At 40.0% G+C, this 24,649-nt stretch overlaps 1 protein-coding gene across 1 annotated transcript in view; it reads right to left on the bottom strand.

Moving 5' to 3' along the window:
* The window catches only part of HYDIN (HYDIN axonemal central pair apparatus protein), a 376,490-nt gene that overhangs the window by 222,206 nt on the left and 129,635 nt on the right, over positions 1–24,649 (bottom strand). Inside the window, exon 11 of the mRNA XM_087870593.1 lies at positions 11,090–11,189. Within this exon, the coding sequence (XP_087726719.1) occupies positions 11,090–11,189 (100 nt within the window). The remainder of the gene's footprint in view (positions 1–11,089; positions 11,190–24,649) is intronic.

Below are 24,649 nucleotides of genomic sequence, written 5' to 3'. Positions count from 1 at the left end.
ATATGGCAAAAGAGTGAATATTACCTTATATGGAAAAATATGTGATTAAGTTAAGAATTCTTGAGATGGGGAGATTATCCAAGATTATCTTCATTACTATAGCTTAAAAATTGTCTTAAAATCAGGTAGTAGTAGCCTTCCAATTTTGTTCTTTTCCAAAGTTGTTCTGGCTCTTCTAGACTCTCTGCATTTCCATATGAATTTTAGAATAAGCCTGTTAACTCCACACACACACACACACACACACACACACACACAGCCGCTAGAATTTCTGTTTGGATTGCATTGAATCTATAGATAAACTCGAGGAAGAAATAATATCTTAATGATTTTGAATTTACCCACTTTCTAATAAGGTATAGTTCTCCGTTTATTTAGGTCTTTAATTTCAGCAATGTTTTGTGGTTTTCAGTGTACAGGTCTTACACATCTCTTGTCAAATTTATCTCTAAGTATTTAGGATTTCTTTTTTTTTTCTTAATGTTTTTTTATTATATTATGTTAGTCACCATACAGTACATCCCTGGTTTTTGATGTAAAGTTTGATGATTCATTAGTTGCGTATAACACCCAGATTTCTTTCTTTTTTTTTTTTTTTAAAGATTTTATTTATTTATTTGACAGAGATAGAGACAGCCAGCGAGAGAGGGAACACAAGCAGGGGGAGTGGGAGAGGAAGAAGCAGGCTCATAGCGGAGGAGCCTGATGTGGGGCTCAATCCCATAACGCCGGGATCATGCCCTGAGCCAAAGGCAGACGCTTAACTGCTGTGCCACCCAGGCGCCCCCTTGTTTTTTTAAACACCCAGATTTCTTAATGCTATTGTAAGTGATATTGCTTTTTTAAATGTCAATTTCCCATTATTCAATTTATAGAAACACAATTGATTCTCTCTCTATATATCTTGTATCCTGTAACCTTGCCACACACTTTTTAGCCTTCATTTAAAACAGATATTCTCTAGCACAATCTCCACAGATTCTGACTCAATAAAACATAGATGAAACCCAAAAATCTCCATTGTTAATGACCAGCCAGAGTAAGTCTATGCAGATTTTCTAAGGATGTTACCTCAAGAAACATGAACACTGTTAACCATGTTAACCTCTGAAACACGGCAGAGTAAGTAGACTCAGTCCCTTCCTCCATTTCAAAAAAAAAAAAAAAGCTTATTAAAAATATGACAAATATGTATTTTTAATACTTATCCAAGCTCAAAAGGAAGAAAGGAAAATATCAGGTGACAGAAATGAAAAGGGAATTTGGAGATTTGTAAAGTTCATACAGGTTTTATGTTCTAATGGCTTCAGTTTTAACACCCTCACAAAAACAGGACATTTGCCTTTGCTCCTCTCTGGGAATAAGGAACTGAACTTAGATCCTTGCATAAACCCAGGACCTTGGAAAGGATACCTTTTTCTGGAAAGGAGACAAGAAGAAAATTTCTATCTATTGGTCTAGGAAAGCAGTTATAAAAATTGTCCTCTACCTAGATCTTTCAATAGGGGAAAGAGGTTCCTAAGAGAAATCAAAGTCCCAGGTACAGATATGGGATCCAAATTTACCCTATAGGATAGGTGAAAGAGTCAGAAGCTGAGAAAATAATAGCTGTAGGATCCTGAAAAACTGCTCTAAAGGAATGCTTCCGTGATCCAGTACCCATGCTATCTTAGTCTGTTTGGGCTTCTCTAACAAAAATACCAGAGACTGGGTGGCGTAAACAACAAACATTTATTTTTCACAGTTCTGGAAGCTAGAAGGTCCAAGATCAAGGTGGCAGCCGACTGAGCGTCTGGTGAGAGCCATCTTCTCGCTATGTCCTCACATGCAGGAAGGAGTGAGGGAGTGCTCTGGGGTCTCCTTTATAACGACACTAATCCCATTCAGAGCCCTCACTACCTATTCACCCTCCAAAGGTCCCACCTCCCAAAAACATCACATGGAGGATTAAGTTTCAACATATGAATTTTGGGAGAACACAAATATCCAGTCCACAACACTTGCTAAAGATGGGCTTACAATGCAAACATTTCAAGCCATCTGAAGAAACAATCCAGTATGAGGAAAGTATTTACCATAAACATGCAAATTAGTACCACAAGAGTTTGAGATAATAGAAAACTCTTAAAGAGGGGCGCCTGGGTGGTGCAGTCGTTGGGCGTCTGCCTTAGGCTCAGGGCGTGATCCCCGCGTTGTGGGATAGAGCCCCACATCAGGCTCCTCCGCTATGAGCCTGCTTCTTCCTCTCCCACTCCCCCTGCTTGTGTTCCCTCTCTCGCTGGCTGTCTCTATCTCTGTCGAATAAATAAATAAAATCTTTAAAAAAAAAAAAAAGAAAACTCTTAAAGAAACTCTAACATTGCATTCTTAAAGTCTTCCAAGAGGCAAATAAAGAAATAGAAACCATAATGAAGGAGAAAAAAATGAAAGTATTAAAATTATATAGAACTTCTAAAACTAAAAAACCAAGTTGATGAAATTAAAAACTGAATAGATGAATACCAAAAAGTAGAAAAAGCTAAAGAATTAGTCAATTGAGATAAAGATCTTAGAAAAATACCCACAATGTATCAAAGAGAAACAAAGAAATAAAAAAAAATGTAAAGAAGAGGTTAGAAGACACGGTGATTCCATGGGAAAGACATATATTTGAAAGAATTTTCAGAAGGAGAAACCTGAGATTATGAGAGAAAAAAATATTGAAGAGATAATTGCTGAGAAATCCCAGGAGTGATGAAAGATTCTTAGACTGAAGAAACAGATCAAGTACCTAAGTAGGATAAACAAGGCAAATCCATCACAATGAAACTGTAGAACCCCGAAGCATGAAGTAATTCTGGATATCAGTCTGATACAGAAGACAGGTAACTTAAAGAAATCATCAGACTGCAGTAGATGACGCACATCAACAATCTGGCCCGTTGTCCACGCTACGAGGAAGTAAGCAGCCTCATGGAGAGGCCACGGATAGGGGTTCCAGCAAGCACAACCTGGTGAGGTCCCTGCCAACAGCCAGGATTAACTGCTAGACGTGTAGGTGGGTGAGCTATAAAATGATACCAGCCTTCACCTTCTGGCCTGTCCAACTGTCCCAGGTAGAGCAAAGAGGAGCTGTCCTTGAGGAATCCTGACCAAACTACAGATCTGTAAGCGAAATAAATGGCTGCTGGTTGTGTTAAGCCACTAAATTTAGGGTGGTTAGACAGCAAAAGATGAACAAAGTATCTTAAATAAATTAGGGCTTTTATTTTGCTCACATACCAAGGACATTGGGAAATGGGGTTTAGGGGGAGGGGAGGGTTTAGGGGATTAGGGCATGCTGCTACTGCTGCTGTTACTGCTGCTGATGGTCAGTAAGGATGATTCGAGAGCTACTTTCTCATGTTCCAGAACCATCCAATTGTACTTATTATAGCTTTTAAATAAGTTTTAACATATGGTAGGGCCAGTCCTCCCACATTATTCTTGTTTTTCTGAATTTTCTAAGCAATTCTAGTTCATTTATTTCCTCCATAAGAACTTTGGAATCAACCTAATTTAAAAAAAGGAAAAACCTTGCTATTACCATTGGGATCACGTTACATTTACAAGGAGAACTGACCTATTTATGATGTTGATCTTCCTGACCAAAAACATCAATAGACCTTTCGATTTGTTCAAGTTTTCCTAAATCTGGGTTTGCATACATAGATACTTGGGTATTATTCCCTGTGTTCTTTGTGGTTGAAATATTTGATAATTGAACATATAACTTAAATAGTATAGTTAATCAAGAAAATAATTTCTTATTCATAGGACAAAGAAACCTTATATTATTATGGGGTGGCAGTCTGATGAGTTTTGAGGAAGAAACCCTACAAATATGTACAGCATTACTCACTTATTACTCTGAAAACTCGAAAATGTTTTCAACATTTCTCTCTCCTAAGTATCCATTCTTAAGCTCAGTTGGGATAAAGATCTAAAGCTCTAAATTGTGCTAACAATTCAGATGCTTCTTCTGATGGATAGAATGAAAATGGAGACTCTAGTTTCAATTTAATTGGGTCCTGAAAGGAAGCAGGTACATCTGGCATCCTTTCCACCACGCTGCTTTTTCACATTTGACTCTGAAGCACCCACTAACGATGTTATCTAGCAATATATTTCACAGTTTAAATCAGAAAGTGTTGCTTCCTTTGAAGTTCCCATATGGTGATCCAAACCAAATATGTGCAGTTTCCCGTTGAGTTTTTTTTTTTTAAAGGTAATCTTCATGATTAGATTAGGAATTTCCACATTACATTGGAAAGTCAGGATAGATAGAAAGTCAGTTTCGAGCCACAGAGCAGACCATCAGCAAGTCTTCATAAATATCTAACATACTGTTTAACTACTTCTAAGAAAATCTGAAAATTTCAATGAAGAAAAAATTTCAGTTTCAGATGAACCGAAAAGATTTTAGTGATGTTATATTTCCTGTGTTCAGACATCAGCAGGTCCCTCCCTTGCTTAGAGCCCTTCCCTGATTCCGCACTGCAGTCAGGAGGAGTTCCAAGGTTCTTAGTGCAGCAGTCAAGGACGGCCCTCCCGGAGTTACCTACTCCTCCAGCCTCCAGCTCGTCTTCTGCCTCCACCTCTCCCCCCCAGTCTCTCTGTCTCTGTCTCTCCCGCAGCCACGTGCTAAGAATTTGCAATTCTTTGCCAGTTCATGCTATGTACTTGCACAAAGTGTTTCCAGCCCCACATCCTTTTTTTACTTGACTAATGAACACTTCAAAAGGGTCACTTTCACTGACCCTTTTTCCCTGAAAACCCCAGACTGAGCTGTGTGCCCTGTACCTTCTTCTGTTACGTACTCATTCACTGTAGAGCACTGCAATGTAATTGTTGGTTTATTTGTCACTTTCCTCCACTCATTGCTAAGCTTTCTGAGGACAGGAATTCTGGTTTTGTACATCTTTGTACTCACGGTGCCTAGATATAAAAGCTTTCAAAAGAAATAAAACTTGCAGTTGGAGATGTGGGTTAAATTTCATGTGTGTCAAGAGGCCTCCTTCAAGACCAATGACACTGGCTTTCCCTGCTACTTCCTGTCTCTGAACGTATAGTCCCAGGACGGAACACTACATAACAGTGAAGGTGAAATACAACCAGGGCTACAAGCAACAACATGGATGAGACATGCAGATTGATTCCAATCATGTACGTTTCAAAAACAGGCAGTACCAAACTGCATTGTTTATGTGCACGTACACTGGGGTGAAACTATAAATGGAAGCAATGAAATAATGACCATAAAGGACAGAATGGTGATTATCTCAGGGGGAGGTTAGGGGGAGGGGAGTGTGACCGGGAAGGGACACGCAGGGGGCTTCTCATGGCTGGAAATGTTCTATTACAGATCTTGGTAGCACTTGAATAATACTTGTCTTGTAATGACAATATATATGTATGTGTGTTGGTTCCCCGTTGCTGCTAAGACAGATCACCATGAACTAAATGCCTAATGTATAAGTTTATTTTCTTAAAAATCATGGAGGCCAGAAATCTAAGATGGGTCTCACTGGACTAAAATCAAGGTGCTGTGGGAGCTACATTTCCTTCTGGAGTCTCTGGGGCAAAATCCGTTTTCTTGCCTTTTCCAGCTTCTAGAGGCTGACCACATCCCTTGGCCTTTTATCTTCAAAGCCAGAAAGGGCTGGGTGAGTCTTTCTCATATCACATCATTGTGACACTGAGACTGATACTATTGCCTCCCTCTTTGACATTTAAGGATTCTTGTGTTTATCTACTGAGCCACTCACATAATCCAGGTTAATCTCCCTATGTTAAGGTCAGCTCAATAGTAACCTGAATTCCATTTTCTGCACTAATTTCCCTTTGTCAGGTAAGGTAACAGAACCACGGTAACATATCCATAGGTTCTGGGGATTAGGGCGTGGGCATCTCTGGGAGTCTGTTAACCCACCACAGTGTATTCTATGCACGTTTGTGGATCTATGTCCTGTTTCTTAGTGACAAATGCCTAGAAATTAAACTACAGCATGTAAATACAAAGGATTCCTACATGGCCACAAAAAAGAATGACTCTTTCTCTTTAGTGTTAATGGAATAATCTGCAAGAAGTATTTAAAAAACAGTGTCAGAATCACTGTGTGAAGTATGCTATCGTTTAGGTAAAGAAGGCACGAAGCAGAAGCACAGCAGCATAGCCATATGTATTTGCTTCTGTATGCTCAAATTCTACCAAAAAACAAAAGCAAAGCAAAGCAAAATAAGGGAAAGGGCTTTTTCCATCTGCCTAAGTAGTATTTCTTAGTGACCTAAAACCAGGAGGTTTTACCAACTCTTTGAAGATAATACTAAGGAATCATCACCAGCCCTTGAAAAGACACAGAATTACATGGAATTTACAAGGAAGATAATATGGAATTACAATGTAAACAAAACCCTTCTCTGGCAATCATGTCTTTTAATAAACCACTAACAAAATAAAAAAGAATGTCATGCAGATGGAAAATTATACTATTCAATTTATCCAGGATGTGAATTCTGTGGCAGAATTCAGAACTGAAAACAAAACAATAGATGAATGCAACTAGTTATGTAATGTTTGGGAACCTCCTGGAGAGCAGCCAACCCCCTGTAACATGGCCAAGCACGACATCCCGGGGGAGTCATAGATGGGAGGGAGGTCCCACCACCTGTGGCATGGGGGCCACTGGAGCATTTCCAGCCTGTGTCTGAACACTGCTGTACCAACATTTCCTCCAGACCTGTTAAGAAGTCTGGGGTAAATGATGGTGTGAAGTGTGGAAACAGACTTTTCAATCCTGAAACTCCTAGTCCATTCTGCATTCATTCTGGGGCCATGTTGAGAATCCTACATCCATGAGCAAGGGAGAGACCAGATCAAACTAGGATTCATTCACTCACTCATTTATTCAACCATTCATCTTTTCACATATTTGCTCATCCATTTAATCAATGTTTATTGAGTGGCTTTATCTACCCGGTGCTTCCCAGACATAGAGTATAATTTCAATATATAAGCTTTTTAAATCAGCAAAACTATACTATTTTGCTTAGACATGAACACATAGGCAGTGAACTTATGTATGAAAACATAAAACAAAAATGGCTATCATAAAAATCAAAGTGGCGGTAACTTCCAGGGAAGGTGAGGGAAACATTGTCAGGAAGGGACACACGTGCCTGGGGGAGGAGGAGAGCAGAACAGTCTTGACTTAGGCAGCCCATCCTTCTGCACTGTTCTTAGACTGCTTGACCCCTTGATACACTGAGAAAAGTGACTATGTAGATATGGACTAAAAACATGCTCGGTAGAGCAGACTAGTGGGATTTCTGCACTTGACGCTACTAGCGATCATGCACTCTTACTACTCTCTCTCACCATTTAATATTTTATTATTAAAAAGCCACCACAGGTATAAATCCTGGGAGATCTACACATTACACAGGTGGGGTAAGTAGCACTAACTACTCTAAAACTAAACCCATTTTCTCATTCTTATACACAAAGGACAACCATGGACCAGAAGGCACTGGAAGGATCCCTGTGACTGCGTACTTACTACCTTGGAATTTTCTAACAAATAAATATTTCTCTTGGCACCCTTATTTAATAGCATTAAATGGCATTTAATGTCATTTATTAGTCATGTTTGATTAAAATCTGGGTCTTTGAGAACAGATGATCAATCCTATAGGTCTAACACCAGACTGTTAAGATTTCTGGAAGAATAAAATGAAAAATAATGAATGAAAGTATGTAAAAAAAAATAATACAATTTCCCAGAGCTGAAATAACACATGAGTAAGCAGACTCTATTGGCCCACAGAAAGCTGAGGAGGCTGAATTAGAAAACTCACTCTTGGACATGGCTTCATGACATTTCAGGCCTCAAGTACAAAAAGAAAACTGTAGAAAATATTGAGAAAGAAATAACAGGCCACCCATCAAGGAATGCAATTTAGGTGACTTCAGACTTCTGGACTTTTACCCTAAAGTTGGCACAATGTCTTCGACCTTCTGAAGAGAGATTACTTCGAACCTAGAAATGTCAACTAAACTATCAGGTGAGTATGGAGGCAGAATGAGACATTTTCAGGCATTCAAGGATCAAAGGTTTCCTTCTACAGACCCTTTCTGAGGAAGCTACTTGAGCAAAGTGAGAGTAAAAAGATATCATGAAACACACATGGAAACTTTAAAAATCCTTGAGTAACAACTGTGTAGGAGGTGGCTGATCTGACTTAGAATGAGAAGCTGGTAGGCTCTGAGAAAAATGTCTTCAAGGAAAAGAAGAGCATACATTCTACAATTAGACAGGAGTGAAGAAATGAAGAATTAGAAACATCAGTTGGTGTGGGGGGGACCAAAAACCTGCACAAAAGAGTTAATTCAATGATGGAGTAAGCTAAAATGAGGCATAATGGTGAGACTGATGGACAATGAAGAAAGAGAAACTACTTGACATAGACCTTAGGGGCATCCTTTGAGGGGTTAACATTCACCAACAGAGGTCAAAACATTCAACCAAGAGAGGATAAAATATAATCCCAGAATAAATTTAGCCCTTCAGTGTATAAAATTCACATAGACAAAGAGGAACTGAAATATGGTTACCAACCATTTTAAAATGAAAGTAGAACAACTCAACAGAAGTTAAGAGGGAGAAACAGGGTGGAATGATGATGGGCAGGTTAGGTGTCCCAATATCCTTACATGTCAAGAGATACTATAGAGTTGATAGAACAAGAATATAGTGTTAACTATATTATTTAAGGCTATAAATAAAACTCATAAAATAAAACACAATAAAAATAATTGGGTTGCCAGGGGCTGAGGTAGGGGAATGGGACTGCATGCAAAGTGGCATGAGGAAACTTTATAGTGTGATGGAGATATTCTGTATCTTTATTTTGGTGCCAGTTACATGACTGCTTAAGTTTGTCAAAGTTCACAGGACTATACACCAAAAAAGGGTGAATTTCACTGCATGTAAATTATAACTCAATAAGGCCAACAAGGGGACAATGAGATCATATGTGAACTAAATCCTCATCTTTCATAGTGGGGCCTCAAATGTAGTATGTGAAGTTGATAAATCAACAAATAGTAATCAATATAAGCATAGAATTAGCAAGGAAAATTAACACTATAATAAACAGCTCAAAGTGCTTCCTGAAAGAAACACTGGAGAAATAGACTACTAGCTAGCTTTTTAATCTTACTATCTGCTATCTACTTTTTTTACTTATTTATTGGTACCAGCAATTTAAAAGAGTTCTGAGACATTTTTTTGAAAACAGACAAGCTTCCAGCATAGTACAAAGAACTTCCATACCCAATAATCTGCTTTATAGCAAAGGATCTAGTCCAGGCTCACGTGTTACACCCAGATGTCATGTCTCTTGAGTCTCACTCAACCTATGACAGGTCTTCAGTCTTTTCCTGACTTTCGTGAGCTTGATGTCTTTGAGGATTACAGGCTGGTCATTTTGTTTTGTTCTTCAATTTGGGTTAGTGTAATGTTTCCCCACAATTAGACCCATGTTAGGTATTTTGGCCCTAATATCATTGAAGAGATGCTGTGTTCTGATGGTGTCCCAGTGAGTAGTCCATGAGGCTGATTTGCCGTATTCCTGCTGGTCTTAACTAAAATAACATTTCCCAGATTTCTTCTTTGTAAAGTTAGATTTCTCCCCTTTATAATTAATAAGGATTTTGAGGTAGGATATTTTGAGACCCATTATATCTTAAGAATGCTTTTTACCTGAATGAACTGATTATTACCATGATTGCCAAATAGTAAATTTTTATTTAGTGGGTTCATAGATTCCTATTTATTTAATGAATTATAATCTATTAGTATCACTATTTTCTTGACTCTTCACTTATTCCAAATTTGGTCAGTGGGAGTCCCTCTGCTGGCTTCTGTATCATTTTGACATATCCCTGTCATTCTTTGAGCATTTCCTTAGTTTCTGACATGAAAGCATGTTCCAGGTTCATCTTGTTCTTCCCTGCCTCAGTCCTGGAAACAGTCCCTCTTAGAAGAGACTAGGATTCAGAAACCAAGCTTTGGGTATGAGGTGTGCTCACTGCTACTAGGATCTCAAGGCTGTCAGGACCTCTCAACAGTCATCAGTAGGAAATCCACATAAACATATACACACATTTACACATATATTCTATATTTGTGCATATCAACAACCATGAATCCATAGTGAGAACTCCCATTCTGTTCCAATACCAAAGACTCATCCTAGCCTTTCTCTTTTCCATATATATATATTCCATATATATATATATATATATCGGCCTCCTCTAAGAGTGAAAAATAATACTGGCTCTTGTTATCCTCATTACTCTTTTGTTTAATTCTTCTCTCTACATCCAATCTTTTGAAGCTACCAAGTTGCCACTCTACTTGTACATCCCCCCCATGCTGATTCCGGCCACTGCCAGGCTGCCTTCCCATTCTCCTTGGCATGCATTATTTTGATTAAAAACTCAAAAAGGAGGGGCGCCTGGGTGGCGCAGCGGTTAAGCGTCTGCCTTCAGCTCAGGGCGTGATCCTGGCGTTCTGGGATCGAGCCCCACATCAGGCTCTTCCGCTATGAGCCTGCTTCTTCCTCTCCCACTCCCCCTGCTTGTGTTCCTTCTCTCGCTGGCTGTCTCTGTTAAATAAATAAAATCTTAAAAAAAAAAAAAAAAAACTCAAAAAGGAAAAAATTAAATAGCCAAATACTATAAAAAGAACAAAAAATAAAATCTTGAGAATTTGTGTCAAGTAATATTCCTACTGCTCTAAAAATCAAGAGTGAACTCAGATCCATAGTTTCCCATCTCCCCTGCTCCAACCACACCACAACTGTACTGTACTTCAAAGTTTGACCTGTTCTGGAAAAAAAATATTAGAAGTACGTAACTCGACTCTATTATTCCTCTACTGATACCATGCACTTCCTATAGTCTGAACACACACACACACACACACACACACACACACATACAGGCACCCCCTTGATACTCTGGGCACTTGGTAACCTGAGTTTACCACATAGAGAAAGTCTTTACCTGAAATGTCACAGTAAACTGTCTGCTGGTAGAGCCTGGCTTCCAGAGGATTAAAGTACACCGTGATTTCAGCTGATGAGTTAGGCCAGACATCACCTTCCTGAAAACCATGAAAGAATCATTAAAAAATAATGTGATGAAGAGGCGCCCAGGTGGCTCAGTCAGTTAAGCATCTGACTCTTGATTTTGGCTCAGGTCATGATCTCAGGGTCATGAGATTGACCCCCCATCAGGCTCCATGCTCAGCACAGAGTCTGCTTGAGATTCTGTCCTTCTCCCTCTCTCTGCCCCACCCCACCGCTTGCACTCTAAATAAATAAATAAAATCTTTAAAAACAAAAGAAAAGAAAACCAATGTGATGAAGAGAAGGGACTGCTTTTAAATGTTGCTATTATGTTATAACCTCAGGAAACTTGAAGGAAGTATTTTTACAACAAATAAAAAGAGAGCACTATTTTACCTAACAGATAGTAAATTTCTGCTACTTGTTAAAGAGGTGGTACAATTTGGAAATGAACTTCAAAGATAATTTCAGTGAGTTCATGAATATATAATTACTAAAGGAAACCAAGATGTTTAGAGCATTTTCAATATTTGTTCATTCAACGGACATTCACTGTATGCCAACAGACGGCCAGCACTGGGCTGCAGAGATGAAGAAAGGTGTGGTTTGAGACTGCATGGAACTCACATCTTTGAGGGATGATAAATATGCATACAAATATTTAAAAATATTTGTGAAAGGTGCTGCATCTTATATATATACAGGGTCCGGGTGGGCTATTACTCTTGAGGTGACAGCATAATGAAATACTGTAATTCTGTGAAAACATAACAATGGCCCAAGGCAAAACAATGACCAGGTCAAATGCTGATTCTAATCCAGTGTGATATTTCTTGTTTTAATGCAAACCACTCAAAAGTCATAATAAAGAAACCTAGTTTTGAAATTATAATACAACATGCCACATACGGAAAACCCCTCGAGGTATTTCTTGAAAAATATTTTTGTATTAACCATGTAACCTGAGGCCTCTTCATTAACTTGTCAGGCTATAAAGGGAGATGCTAGTAGTACCTGCCTCAAGGGGTTTCCCACCCAAGGTCTAACAAGGTCATGCAGGTCACATGCTTTGCCCCACACTTGGTACATAGTAAGAGTTCAATAAATAACTGTTTACTATAATCGGTGTTATCTTTATGCCGCCTGCAAAGAATAAGATAGTATTGAAAAAACTGGGGGAGAAAAAGCATGTATTTTTAAATGGATTTTGTAAATAGATCAAGTAGGGCATAAGTGATAATCACATTCAAAGAACTTTAAATGATCCCACCAGCTAAATAGAAAACTAAGAAAAGATAAGTTGGTAAATAATTAGGCTCAGGTTTCAGACAATCCCCAATGCATGTTCTATTCACTCCAGTCTGGCTGAAATGAACATAGTGCTGGAGTAAAGAATCAAGCAGAGAACAAAATGGTTTAAAATGCAGACATCAAACAAGAGGGTGGAGATAGCAAACTAGAGCCCACTTGGGTTTGTTTATGAAGGTAACAGACTGATCAGTGCACTTCCCAGGCAGCATCCCCTGACTTCACAATGACAAAGGGCACAGAAGGAGCAGCAGCGAGGGCCATGAGCATCCTGGGGACCCTGGGAGCTCTTACAGCCCAGATCAGCCCACAAGGATGAGGGCCCCATGAGGGCCCCATGAGGGCAGGGACTGCTTCATTCCTGGCCCTAAACCATGGGCGGCTCATAGTTCTCAATGTATTTAACCGATCAGTCATAGCCACTCAGTTTGCACTCTGTGTACTTATTAGCAGATGCCTATTCATCTTTGCAGCATATTTCTGCCATTTTCTCCTCAACTGGAACCACAAAAGTCATACAAATTTAGAGCTGAAAGGGGCCTCGGAGAGCATGCGGGGAAGCAGGAAGCCCCAAGCATTTTCACTTATTGAGGTGTTTCACTGCGGCAAATGGAAAATACTGGGCCCTTTAGGATTTGTGGGGGTTCCAATGACATGGAGCGTTAGGAACACCCATGACTAGAATGGGCAAAGAGGCCAGGTATAAAAGGTGACTCGTCCATTCACAGGTGCATTAGTGGGCATTCCACCTCAGAAGAGCTGAAGACCTGGGCTTCCTCCTAACAACAGACAAATATATTCCCCTGGTGGGTTTAGACACTGCTTTATTTGGGGGTATAGAATAGACACGGCTAACCTGTTTTTATCCAAACTGATTGGCCAAAGGAGCTACCTTGAATTCTGAGAAAACCTATGCTAGAGAAGTCTCACCAGGATAGGAGGAAGTGACCCTTAGAAGGATACACTGGAAATCAGAGAACCTCAGTACATGTGAGAAAACTCAAGCATCTTATGGCTTGGGGTAAGCCAGACCACTTTCAAAAGCATTATCCCAGCAAGAGAATCCAAAGTCCCTATGCAAACAAGAAGGTAACACACTTAAGTTCTATCCCAGAAGCATTCTTTGACACCCCCATCATCACAGAAGTATGATTGTCAGAACTGGTGTGTTGGAAAATGGTGGGAAGACACACTTTATAGGTGACTAGAAGCTCCCTAGAGGAGGGAGTGCTGGTGTTTGGATGTGATCCATAAGATCGCCTGATATGGAGGCTCCCAGAGGCTGAGAGGCCCTTCTGCTTGGTGAGGGAATCTGAGTCCACAGGGTTCAGTCTGAGCGAATGGGACCGTGGGCTCAGTGCTTTCTTATCCTGGACTGCAGTGGTTTTACTGTGCCTGAGACATCCATTAGTAACTTGCAGCTTTTACTGAGCCCTGGGAGGAAATTCAAGGACAAATCCTATTCTAAAAGCCTCTCCTGGGGGCGCCTGGGTGGCGCAGTTGTTAGGCATCTGCCTTCTGCTCAGGGCGTAATCCCAACGTTCTGGGATCGAGCCCCACATCAGGCTCTTCCGCTAGGAGTCTGCTTCTTCCTCTCCTACTCCCCCTGCTTGTGTTCTCTCTCTCACTGGCTATCTGTCTCTGTCAAATAAATAAATAAAATCTTTAAAAAAAAAAATAAAAGCCTCTCCTGGGCTGGTTGCAGGTAACGTGCAGTAAGAGGACTATGTGTATCTATAAAAACAGAAGGGTGGTCATTCAGTTTCCTCTCACAGAGGGATGTTTTCGATACTAGGTCATTTGAAGGAGTTAGGAACATGTAGAAGGATAGTTATTTTTCAGTTGGGATTAAAATAAAAGTGAAATAACTTCTGTTTCTTTAGGGCAAAAACTCAACATAGCACTTTCTAGCAAATTGGAGAAAATAAACCTTGGAAACAGGTGATCAGCCTAAACTGATCTCACTTTTTACTTACATAGCTCTGAAACATTTCACATCACTTCTCCAACCCTCCTGAAATTAACTTCCATGTCATTTAAGTCTCTGAAAAGAATGTTCCCTTCACTATTGTTCAGTTCTAAAGTCTCTTTCCGAAAACCAAAACATTCAGAATTTTCCCTGGCTGCTCTGCCATCAATATCTTTTCTTCCCCGTCCTTGAAAAGCAGCCTCATCACACAGAACCCCTGCTGTTCCGCATTCCTTCCATGTATGACTTCTCTCCCCTCACTGTCTATTCCCCTGGTCCAAATGAGAGGCGGAGCCTCTAGGATATGATCTGTAAGTGACGATTAATGTTGTTTGTGGAAAATAACTGCCAAAATAGCCTTCAGTTATGTTATAATTATTTTCCTTCTTGGTCTTAATGTTTTGTTTTTTTCCTTCAGATCCATAGCTGCATTTCACTTATTGATCAAGTAGGCTTCTAGAAAGAATCAACATTGAATCGAATTGAATTCATAGTGAACTCTGAATTTGAATCAACTTTTCAGGTCTAAAGCTAACTCTTACATTGCAGTTTTTACTCAAATATTAAAAATCTCTGGAAACGGAACTTCATGTTTCCTTCTGGAATAAGAACAACCAACCAAGCAACCTGATGGATTCAGTTCCGAGACTTTCTGTAAGATGTCTATGAACACACTGCCACTAGTTCATAACAGGTGATTGATACCTTCATGAGAAAAGTGTCCTTTTAAAATTATCTTCTTAAAAACTTACATTGACAAAGACTAAAGGGGGTCTTTTAAAAATCTCCTTTGAAAATCCTTAAATAAAAAAGAAAATATTTTTAAAATCACCTTCCTTTCCACCTAGCACCCATCTCCCTCCCTTCTCCCTTCCGTCATCCCTCACTTTCTCCCTTCCAATGAAGGATTACTTTTGCAAATTTTGCAAAATCAGAACCCGACTGCAAGAACAGAGTTACATATACATTTAATTCACTTGGTTTATCTGGAAAATAGTTTACAATATGACTCAATGCCTACATTTGTCACACTAAATCGTTGCATTTTAACCCCCGACTTAAATTTGGCAGAGTGATCCAAATGTTTGCCACTTAAATATTATACTTTCCAATCATACTCCCTAATCTGATGAGACCGAATCACATCTAACTCAAAATTATAATATTGGCAACCACTAACCGAGAGTTCGGGTTCCCAGCACGGTGGTAAGTACGGATGTACAATATCCACCTCAAACCTTACAACCTTGTGCAGTATTATCCCCATTTTAGATGAGACGACCAAAGCAAAGAGAAGCTAAGTATCTCACCTAAGACCACACCAACCATAAGTGGAAGAACTGGGATTTTATAACATATTTTTCTTTAACTTCCTGAACACCCCTGCAATTATAACAAAAGGTTAGGCCTCATCTATCTCATATCATTAAAGAAAAGGGGAAAAAAAGGCAAAAAAAAAGGCCGGAAGAGATCTAAAAACACTGCAACTGATACTCAGGCTTAGATGAGGCCAGCATGACCCGGTATTCCCATGTGGTGAACAAAGCAGGAGGCACGGTACGCTCATATGTTCAGAGACCTCGGAAGGTGACTCACAGGAGGTTCCTTTGGATGACACAGTCAACTTGAGTATGTTGTGGCTCTTCAGAAATGTATTGCAAGATCTTTATAATGCTCTCCTGGTAGGGTCAGGGTGCAATCAGTTCCGAACAAGATCAGTGAAATATGATTTCAAGAGCAGCTGTATAATGTGTGATGAATTCCATCAAGTTCCACCAAAATGGAAAAATCCCTGACTACATAAACAAGTATTTTCAGCTGCGTTATCATATTTAAGGAAAAAATTTAAAATTTCTCTGGGGAAATAAAAATATCCTCTTAATCAAATTTCTATCAATCAATTAAAAAGAGAAACACTGACGAGAAATTATAATCTGTTTCACCACCTACAATTGCTCTTCTAGAATCTTCCAAATCAATGAGAGAAATCATGGTTCCCTTTATCATCACTTAGTGCAAGTAGAAGTTGTCTCAAAGAGACATAAGGAAAAAAAAAAAAAAAGGAAGCTAACGTAGTGAAGTAACTACCCCAATTATCATTGAGAGAAAAGACTGAGTTGGCACATGAGATGCAAGGAGACTTTTCTACTCCACTGTAATTCCTGGGCCAGGACACTGTGATTACAGCAAAATTTTGATTCTTAAAATAATGACCAGTAACGTTTCTATGAGAGGGGTCTAAGATCTGGCCATCTGTGAGATACCTCAACCCATATGCAATGAAACTTCCACTGCAGTTTTCTAGGAGCGGAGGCAGCTGTATGTGATGTTCATGCCCTTCTCTAGAGAGAACAGACTTGAATCTCTTTCAACGCTGAAGGCTGTTACCTTATTTAATGAGCCACGAGGAACTCTGCTGTTTCCAAGACTTCTTCCAGGCCTCCCTCCACCTACAATGGCTCTCCAGTACAATAGCGGATGTACCAGCACAACTGGAAAAGGTCTGCCTGAGCACAAGGATTGCAGAGGACAAACAATAATAAAGGGAGGCTGAAGAATGGAAAACCGTACTGACAGGAGAGCTGTGACTTGTCAAGGACAGCTTGCTCTCAGCAGATTCCTGTCCTCCTTTCTCCCTTCTGGTGTCCATTTCCAAGGAGTCAGCTCCCACATGTTTGCAATATGACTCACGACTAATGGTACAAGAAGTGGAAGGGGTTTGCAGTAAAGAGCTAGATCTTTCCTCTTTGGAAGCTATCTGGGCTTCCACCCAACCTGGTTCTGCTGAGCCTACATGCTATGCCGATTTGGGGAAAATAAAGCAAACTAAATCTGAGCTGTCCTTTCAGTCTGAATTGCTGAACCGCATGTTTTCTGTAGGCTTAGGTGACGACAAAGCATGGTTTACTATTACTTACATGGTAATGAATAAATGATCAAGTTTCCTTCCCTTTTTGAGGCTTAGTTAAATTAAGCTAAGGCTTCCTTAGGGATACTGGATGAAGTTTTCTTTGATGGAAAAGACATTTGCTAACAGAAGTAGAAATGTTTTCCCTGCTCACCGATGTAAGGCCATCAGTTAGGATCATTTTGGGCAAATATCTTTACATTCCCAGGCCTTTCTTTTTGAGAAAATATCAAGTGTTAAACATTCAGAAAATTGCTGCATCTTGGAAGAGTGACCTGAGCCAGGAGTAGCAGAGTCCAGAAACAAGGCCAGCACATCTGTGTTTCGATTTCTCAGAGGACTCCCAAACACCCATGGAAATTGAAAGCTTAATTCTCTTTTTGCCCTGTGATACTCTTCTGCCTCGCAGTTCTCAGATTTGTGGTTTTTGTCTTTGAATCTCTCTCACTCAGGGTACCCAAGAGACCTAAGCAGAGGATATAACATAATGAGACTGTCAAAATTCTGTATAGCCAGAGTCCATCTAGTAAAATAGAATATAATATTTCTGAAAGTAGTCAATTCCACTTGATTTCTGGAGGGCACAAAACATTCATAATAGACTCAGTTTTGCAATTTTTTTTTCCAAAGTGGGGGAAAAAACTACACAGAAGCAGACAGCCTGAGAAATAATCAGTATTCTACAGAACCCGGTACCTTCCCTTGGCAAGGCATAAGTGGAAAATTTCAGGCTAATATTCCAAGACATTATCAAAAGAAGTGACATGAGGAACTTGATATAAATAATAGTACAATACATGTGGTATATATTGATGACTAGAACAATAATCATGGCCTACCACTGGAATATCAATAAATTACCTAATAAAGATTTTTAAAAAATCCTTCCAGACCTCTGCCCTGTATCTGCCCTGATGGTCACTTTGGGTCCCTGTCTACCCCCTTTCTCTACCAGTGATCACCTCTGGAGTTTCTCAAAAGACAAACTCTCATCTCTGCATTCTGAGACCATATCAGTACATATCCAAGACGTTCCAGAATAACTCAAGTTTTGAACAACAGATTCTATGGCAATGTTATACAATGAGCACAATGAGAAGAAAGTGAGCTAAGACAATGGAACTACCCAGTGGCCAAGTGGTGAACAGGTGGTAGAAGAGAATAAGAACCTGCAGTCCTAGAGTTTGGGTCAGCATTGAGTTAAACTACTTCTCACATGAGCAAATTAATAAAATTTTATTAAATTCAAACTCATCACTACCTCTGGGCATTTTAGGGACAGTGACTGATCTGGATCCTAAATCTACTTGCTTTAAATTACAAGAGCCTCTAGAATAGGAGCAATATTCCCAGAAAACATTCAATATGCACAAAAATCAGTAAGGGCTAAACTAAACTTGGTTTCAGGCGATACACTGAAGAACCAAGATATTTAGATGTGGGCCTGAGAAAATAAGCATATCATTTATTATTTCTTTCCAGACCCTAAGGTAACAGTTTTTTTTTTCCTTTTTAAGTTTACCTCATTTGAAGACAATGTCCTTTCTCAGTGGACACAGAGGCTGAAGAGCCCTTCAGAAAGCGAGGTGGTCTCTAAGCCCCTGCATGTGCCTTTTATTTTCATTTTTTTTTTTGGACAGGGTATCCATTAGAGATTGATCTTTAGATCAGTAGGTAACACTGCTTGGTTTTAATCTCCCCTGCTTCTACTGTGAACTAAACTCATATCAAGAAGCTAATTAAAAGGAATCACACCCTAATAAAAAACTCATCACTGATGCATAGCTCATTTGTCAGAAATTAAATAGTAGCCATTTGGCATAGCTGATCTAATACATCAGTAAGATTCAAAAGAACTTCAGGAGAAAATGGTGATGAACCTGCTAGACTAGGGTAGAAAGACGTGTGAGATATGCTGCTGTGCTCCCAGCTGGCTGCTTCTCCTCTTAGCCATCCTTCTCTGTGAATTTACAGCTTCTCCTCTTTTTGCAAGGTCCCCAAAGGTGAGCATCTGGGAGCTGCCTTGGGCCCTCTGCAATTTTCCTAGTTTGCTCTGCTCTTGGAATTTCCATCTTCTTTGCATGCCTTCAATGAAGACTTCTATATGATGCTCACAAATCTTGCTTCCACTTCTGATTCCTCTCCTACATATTTAATACTGCATTTCCAAAACTTTTTGGACATCTAATGTCATCTCAAATTTAACATATTCAGAACCAGACTCGTGATTATCAACTGATTTACATTCCTTCCTTTTTTCCTACCTTTCTCCCTTCTCCCGTCCTCCATTTACTGGCACTGTGGTAGGCCTGAGGCACAGATAAGGATAAAGAGCTCCTTGACTTGAAGGAGCTCAGAGTCTGTTCCCAAATTGGAGAATCAAAATTTATGAGTCAAAAAGGATCTAACCAGCCTACCTCAACATCCTTATTTTATGTACAAGGCAACCAAAGCCAAGAGAGATCAAATGGCTTGTTTAAGGTCACATATACTTTTGGCAAAGCCAGGAATAAACCCAAGACTCCTGATTTGCTAATTTCCATCAAAGACATCATAATTCTCCCAGCAACTCTAGTTCAGATCTGAGGAGACATGTGATTCCTCACCATGTCTCACCCTCAACAACTAATCACAAAGCACTTTAATACCTTTCTTTTGAATATCTCCCACATCTACCATTTCCTTTGGTTTCCAACCATCAGCAGGCTGACCATCCAGGTCAGCATGACCTTCACACATCACCCTGCACTTACCTGCAGAGATGTTCAGTCTCCCTGGTACTTCCTGCACTAGCACACTTCTCTTGCCTGACCTGCACCACCTTCTCAGCCCCAATCCACCCTCCTCCAACTTGATCCACTCGTGGCTACCAAGGTAATATTTCTTGAACATCTGTACACATCACGCGTCTGCTCCAAGCCCCACGGTGAGTCTCCAATACGCTCGGCATGCTGTGGGAGAAGCGATCTGTAGTCATGGGGAAATACTGCTTGCACTCTACTCCCTGGAGAATCATCTTCTCTTGAACTAGTATTTCTCAAACTTATTTGACCACAGAACTTCCTTTTTTCAAGGAACACACATTTATCCCCCATCAGATCCAGTATTTGCAGAAGTGCACTGTGGGAAGCAGGAGGCTGCAGTCTACAGTTCAACAGGTTGGCCAGGCAGCCCAGACTTCCTCTACTCACCTTCCCATCCTTCCGTGACTGCCTGCCCCAGCAAAACTGGCCCACTCATTGTTATTTAATACTTTATTTTCACAATTTCTCCAACTGGAAATATTCTCCTTCCTTTCCACTTACTTAAAATTTACCCTTCCTCCAAAATTCATCTCTTCTGTAAGTCCTTTGCCAACTCTCTCATCCAAAACTACTGTAGCATTTATTTACTTCTTTCAGAAAACCAAAATCTCAATAGCAAAAAATATATAGCTCACGTTTGTATCAAGAAGCTTTTGTTTCTCTTGCCTTTGGAGATGTGTCATGAAAAAAGTTGCTGTGGCCGATGTCAAAGAGGTTGCTGCCTATGTTCTCCTCTAGGATTTTGATGGATTCCTGTCTCACATCAAGGTCTTTCATCCATTTGGAGTTTATCTTTGTGTATAGTGTGAGAGAGTGGTCAAGTTTCATTCTTTTGGATGTAGCTGTCCAATTTTCCCAGCACCATTTATTGAAGAGACTGTCTTTTTTTCCACTGCATGTTTTTTCCTGCTTTGTCAGATTAGTTGCCCAAAGAGCCGAGGGTCCATTTCTGGGTTCTCTCTTCTGTTCCATTGGTCTATGTGTCTGTTTTTGTACCAATACCATGCTGTCTTTCTGATCACAGCTCTGTAGTACAGCTTGAAATCCGGCAATGTGATGCCCCCAGCTTTGATACCACCTTACACCAGTTAGAATGGCAAAATTGACAAGGCAGGAAACAACAAATGTTGGAGAGGATGTGGAGAAAGGGGATCCCTCCTACATTGTTGGTGGGAATGCAAGTTGGTACAACCACTTTGGAAAACAGTGTGGAGGTCTCTTAAACAGTTAAAAATTGAGCTACCCTATGATCCAGCAATTGCACTACTGGGTATTTACCCCAAAGATACAGCCGTAGTGAAGAGAAGGGCCATATGCACCCCAATGTTCATAGCAGCATTGTCCGCAATAGCTAAATCGTGGAAGGAGCCAAGATGCCCTTCAACAGATGACTGGATTAAGAAGATGTGGTCCATATATACAATGGAATATTACTCAGCCATCAAAAAGAATGATTTCTCAACATTTGTGGCAACATGGACGGCACTGGAGGAGATTATGCTAAGTGAAATAAGTCAAGCAGAGAAAGACAATTATCATATGGTTTCACTCATTTATGGAACATAAGAAGTAGGAGAAGAAAGGGAAGAAGAAAGGGGGGTAAAAAGAAGGGGGAATGAACCATGAGAGACTATGGACTCTGGGAAACAAACTGAGGGCTTCAGAGGAGAGGGGGTGGGGGATTGGAATAGGCTGGTGATGGGTATTAAGGAGGGCACGTATTGCATGGTGCACTGGGTGTTATATGCAAGTAATGAATCATGGAACTTTACATCGAAAACTAGGGATGTACTGTATGGTGACTAACATAATTAAAAAATATTGTTATTAAAAAAATAAAAAATAAAAAAGCTCATAAAATGGCTAAATTTTCCCTATTAAAAAGCTTCAAATTAATTTACAAGGTAAGAGTATATTACATTCATAAGAACTGCATTTCTACAAAACCATTAGGATCTTGAAGGAGGGGGAAAAAAGGGAGATTAACATTAATAAGTAATTTACTATTACTGACACTGAGTTCAGCTATTTTGACCAGAATAACTTTAAGAAAGTTTCATGCCTTCATTTTCATTTTGCAAAAATTGTCAAGAACCGGCTAATGAATACTATGAGAAGAAAAGTGAACAGTGTACAGAAAAAAATAAAATCATTACAGATGCCATAAATACCACTTATACTCTAAGTGAATATTACCCCTTCTTGTTTCCAGTGATTTTTTTCCACACAATATAAACAAAATTAGTCTCATTTATTTAAAAGATACCACTTTTGTATATCCCTATTAAAAAAAAAATTTCTTCCTAATGGTGAAAAGATGCCTTGTGATGATAACACCCAATTCAGTTCTTATCTAAAGTTCAAAAGCAATCATATTAAAATGCCACATTTTAAAACACATGTGTCTCCCCCATCTCCATAAGAAGCTTCAAGTTATGGAAAAGCTCATAAAGAGAAGGAAATCTGAGGTAATCCCAGTCTTTCTACTTCCTGAACTGAAAATGTACAAAACTCACCTGTGGGCCTCCTACCTCCTCCTGACAACCGATATTTGCCATCCCAGAGCCATTCATTCCCAGAAGGCTATGACAAACAGGACAGCAGTCATCAGCCCAGATTTCCCATACCAACTGGGAAGAATCCTGGACTGTCTATACTCTGGACTTTGCCAGTGTGTCTAAGATTACCATAACTGATGCTCCTCCCTGCCCCTGCCCAGCTCAGGCCTTGCCTGCTTGGACTTATAATGCCTTCCTAACCTCTTTAACATCTTCTGGCTTGACCTATTATCATAGGCACCTGTCCTGTTCTCCCAAGACTATATGTTCATCTTGTTTTAACCTCTTGCTGGTCTAGCCCATCGTATCTGAAGATCCCTTTGCTCAACTGAGCCCTGGACAGTCTCCTGAGATGAGAGAAGATTTAACCTCAAGTCCTATCTCCAACCTTATTATCCCACATCAACCCTTTACTTCAAGCAAACTGATACATTCCTGGAGCCTTGACTTATCCATGCCATACACATCCCCCATTTTGTTTTTCAAAAGCCCAGTCCTGCAAGACCTAATTCAAGGCTCTGCTCCCAAGAAACCTTCTCTAATTTGGCCTCTGACAATCACCTCAACCTCTGAACTAGTATACCTGACTGTCTTCACCAGAGATTCACACAGCAGGTCCTGCAAAACAATAGTCCCAAAGCATGTCTCCAAGGAGAAGGCTCTCTCTTGGAAATTATAATGCACATTATCATATTAAAACTTAGACATTTTACAGCAAAGAAACCTTTCAAACAATACTGAACCCCCTGTTTGTGAAACTTATTTAGCTATGGAATCCCCTTTCTATCTTCTATCCTTTAAAAACACTTTGGAAGTGCAGACATAAGGAAAACAGGTTTTTACAAGCCAGTGGCATTTCCCACCAGTGATCTTGTATTCGAATGTGTCCCTGTGCTCATGTCTTCTCTCCAAATGGTTTGAATAGTAACAATCCAGCAGCTCCAATTAGCTTTGGGCTTTCTCAACTTCTTCTTGTTCTTCTTCTTGTGTTTTGTTTTGTTTTGTTTTGTCTTTGAGAGAGAGAGCGAGAGCAAGCACGCACATGAGCGGAGGGGGAGAGGGAGAGAGAGAATCTTAAGCAGGATCTATGCCCAGCATGGAGACCAACACAGAGGTGGACATGGGGCCCGATCTCACGATCCTGAGATCATGACCTGAGCCAAAATCAAGAGTTAGATGCTTAACCAACTGAGCCACCCAAGCACCCCAGGGCTTTTTCAACTTCTTTTGCTATCTTTACCCTCATATCACTCTACGTTTGCTAGGTGTAAGGTCGTGCACAGTGCCTAGCACATAGTAAATATAGAAGGTATTAGCTACTTCCATTCCGAAGCAGTAGAGAATGTGGTCAAGAGTTGAGTCTGTGGAATCAGACCAACCATGTTCTAAGTCTGACCCAGGCCTCACCAGTGAGGTCAAGGACTATGTCTGTTTTGTTCACTTGTGCTTTGTATACACATAGTCCCTAATACAGAGCATACAGTCGGTCAGTTTTTATTGAGTGAATTAAGGGCAAAGCAGTTCTCAACCCAAGTGATTCTGCCCACCAGGGGAACATCTGACAATGGCTGGAGACAGTTTGGCTGTCACAATTAGCATCTGGTGGGTAAAGGTCAGGGATGCTATTAAACATCCTACAATGTACAGGACAAAGAATTATCTAGCTCCAGAGGTCAGCAGTGCAGAGGTTAGGAAAACCTGCCCTAGAGTCAGACTGGTCAGGGATACATTTCTAAATGCGGACACTGCTTGTCTTGGAGCAAGTTACTGAATTTTTCTAAGTAGAATGCAGAACTGATGATACCTTATAAGGTTGTTGTAAGATAACATATATATATAAATGAGATAAATTGAGTAACACATATGAGATGTTTAACACAGCAGTTTGTGGGTAGAAAGTATGACCTATGAATGTGACCTGTGAACATTCTTGCCGTTAGACTTCATT

The sequence above is a fragment of the Ursus americanus genome, chromosome 21 (assembly GCF_024610735.1).
Source record: "Ursus americanus isolate L20-20 chromosome 21, mUrsAme1.1.p, whole genome shotgun sequence".
NCBI lineage: Eukaryota > Metazoa > Chordata > Mammalia > Carnivora > Ursidae > Ursus > Ursus americanus.
Note: the sequence above shows the minus strand (reverse complement) of the source record. Positions and strands in the feature narration are given on the sequence as shown.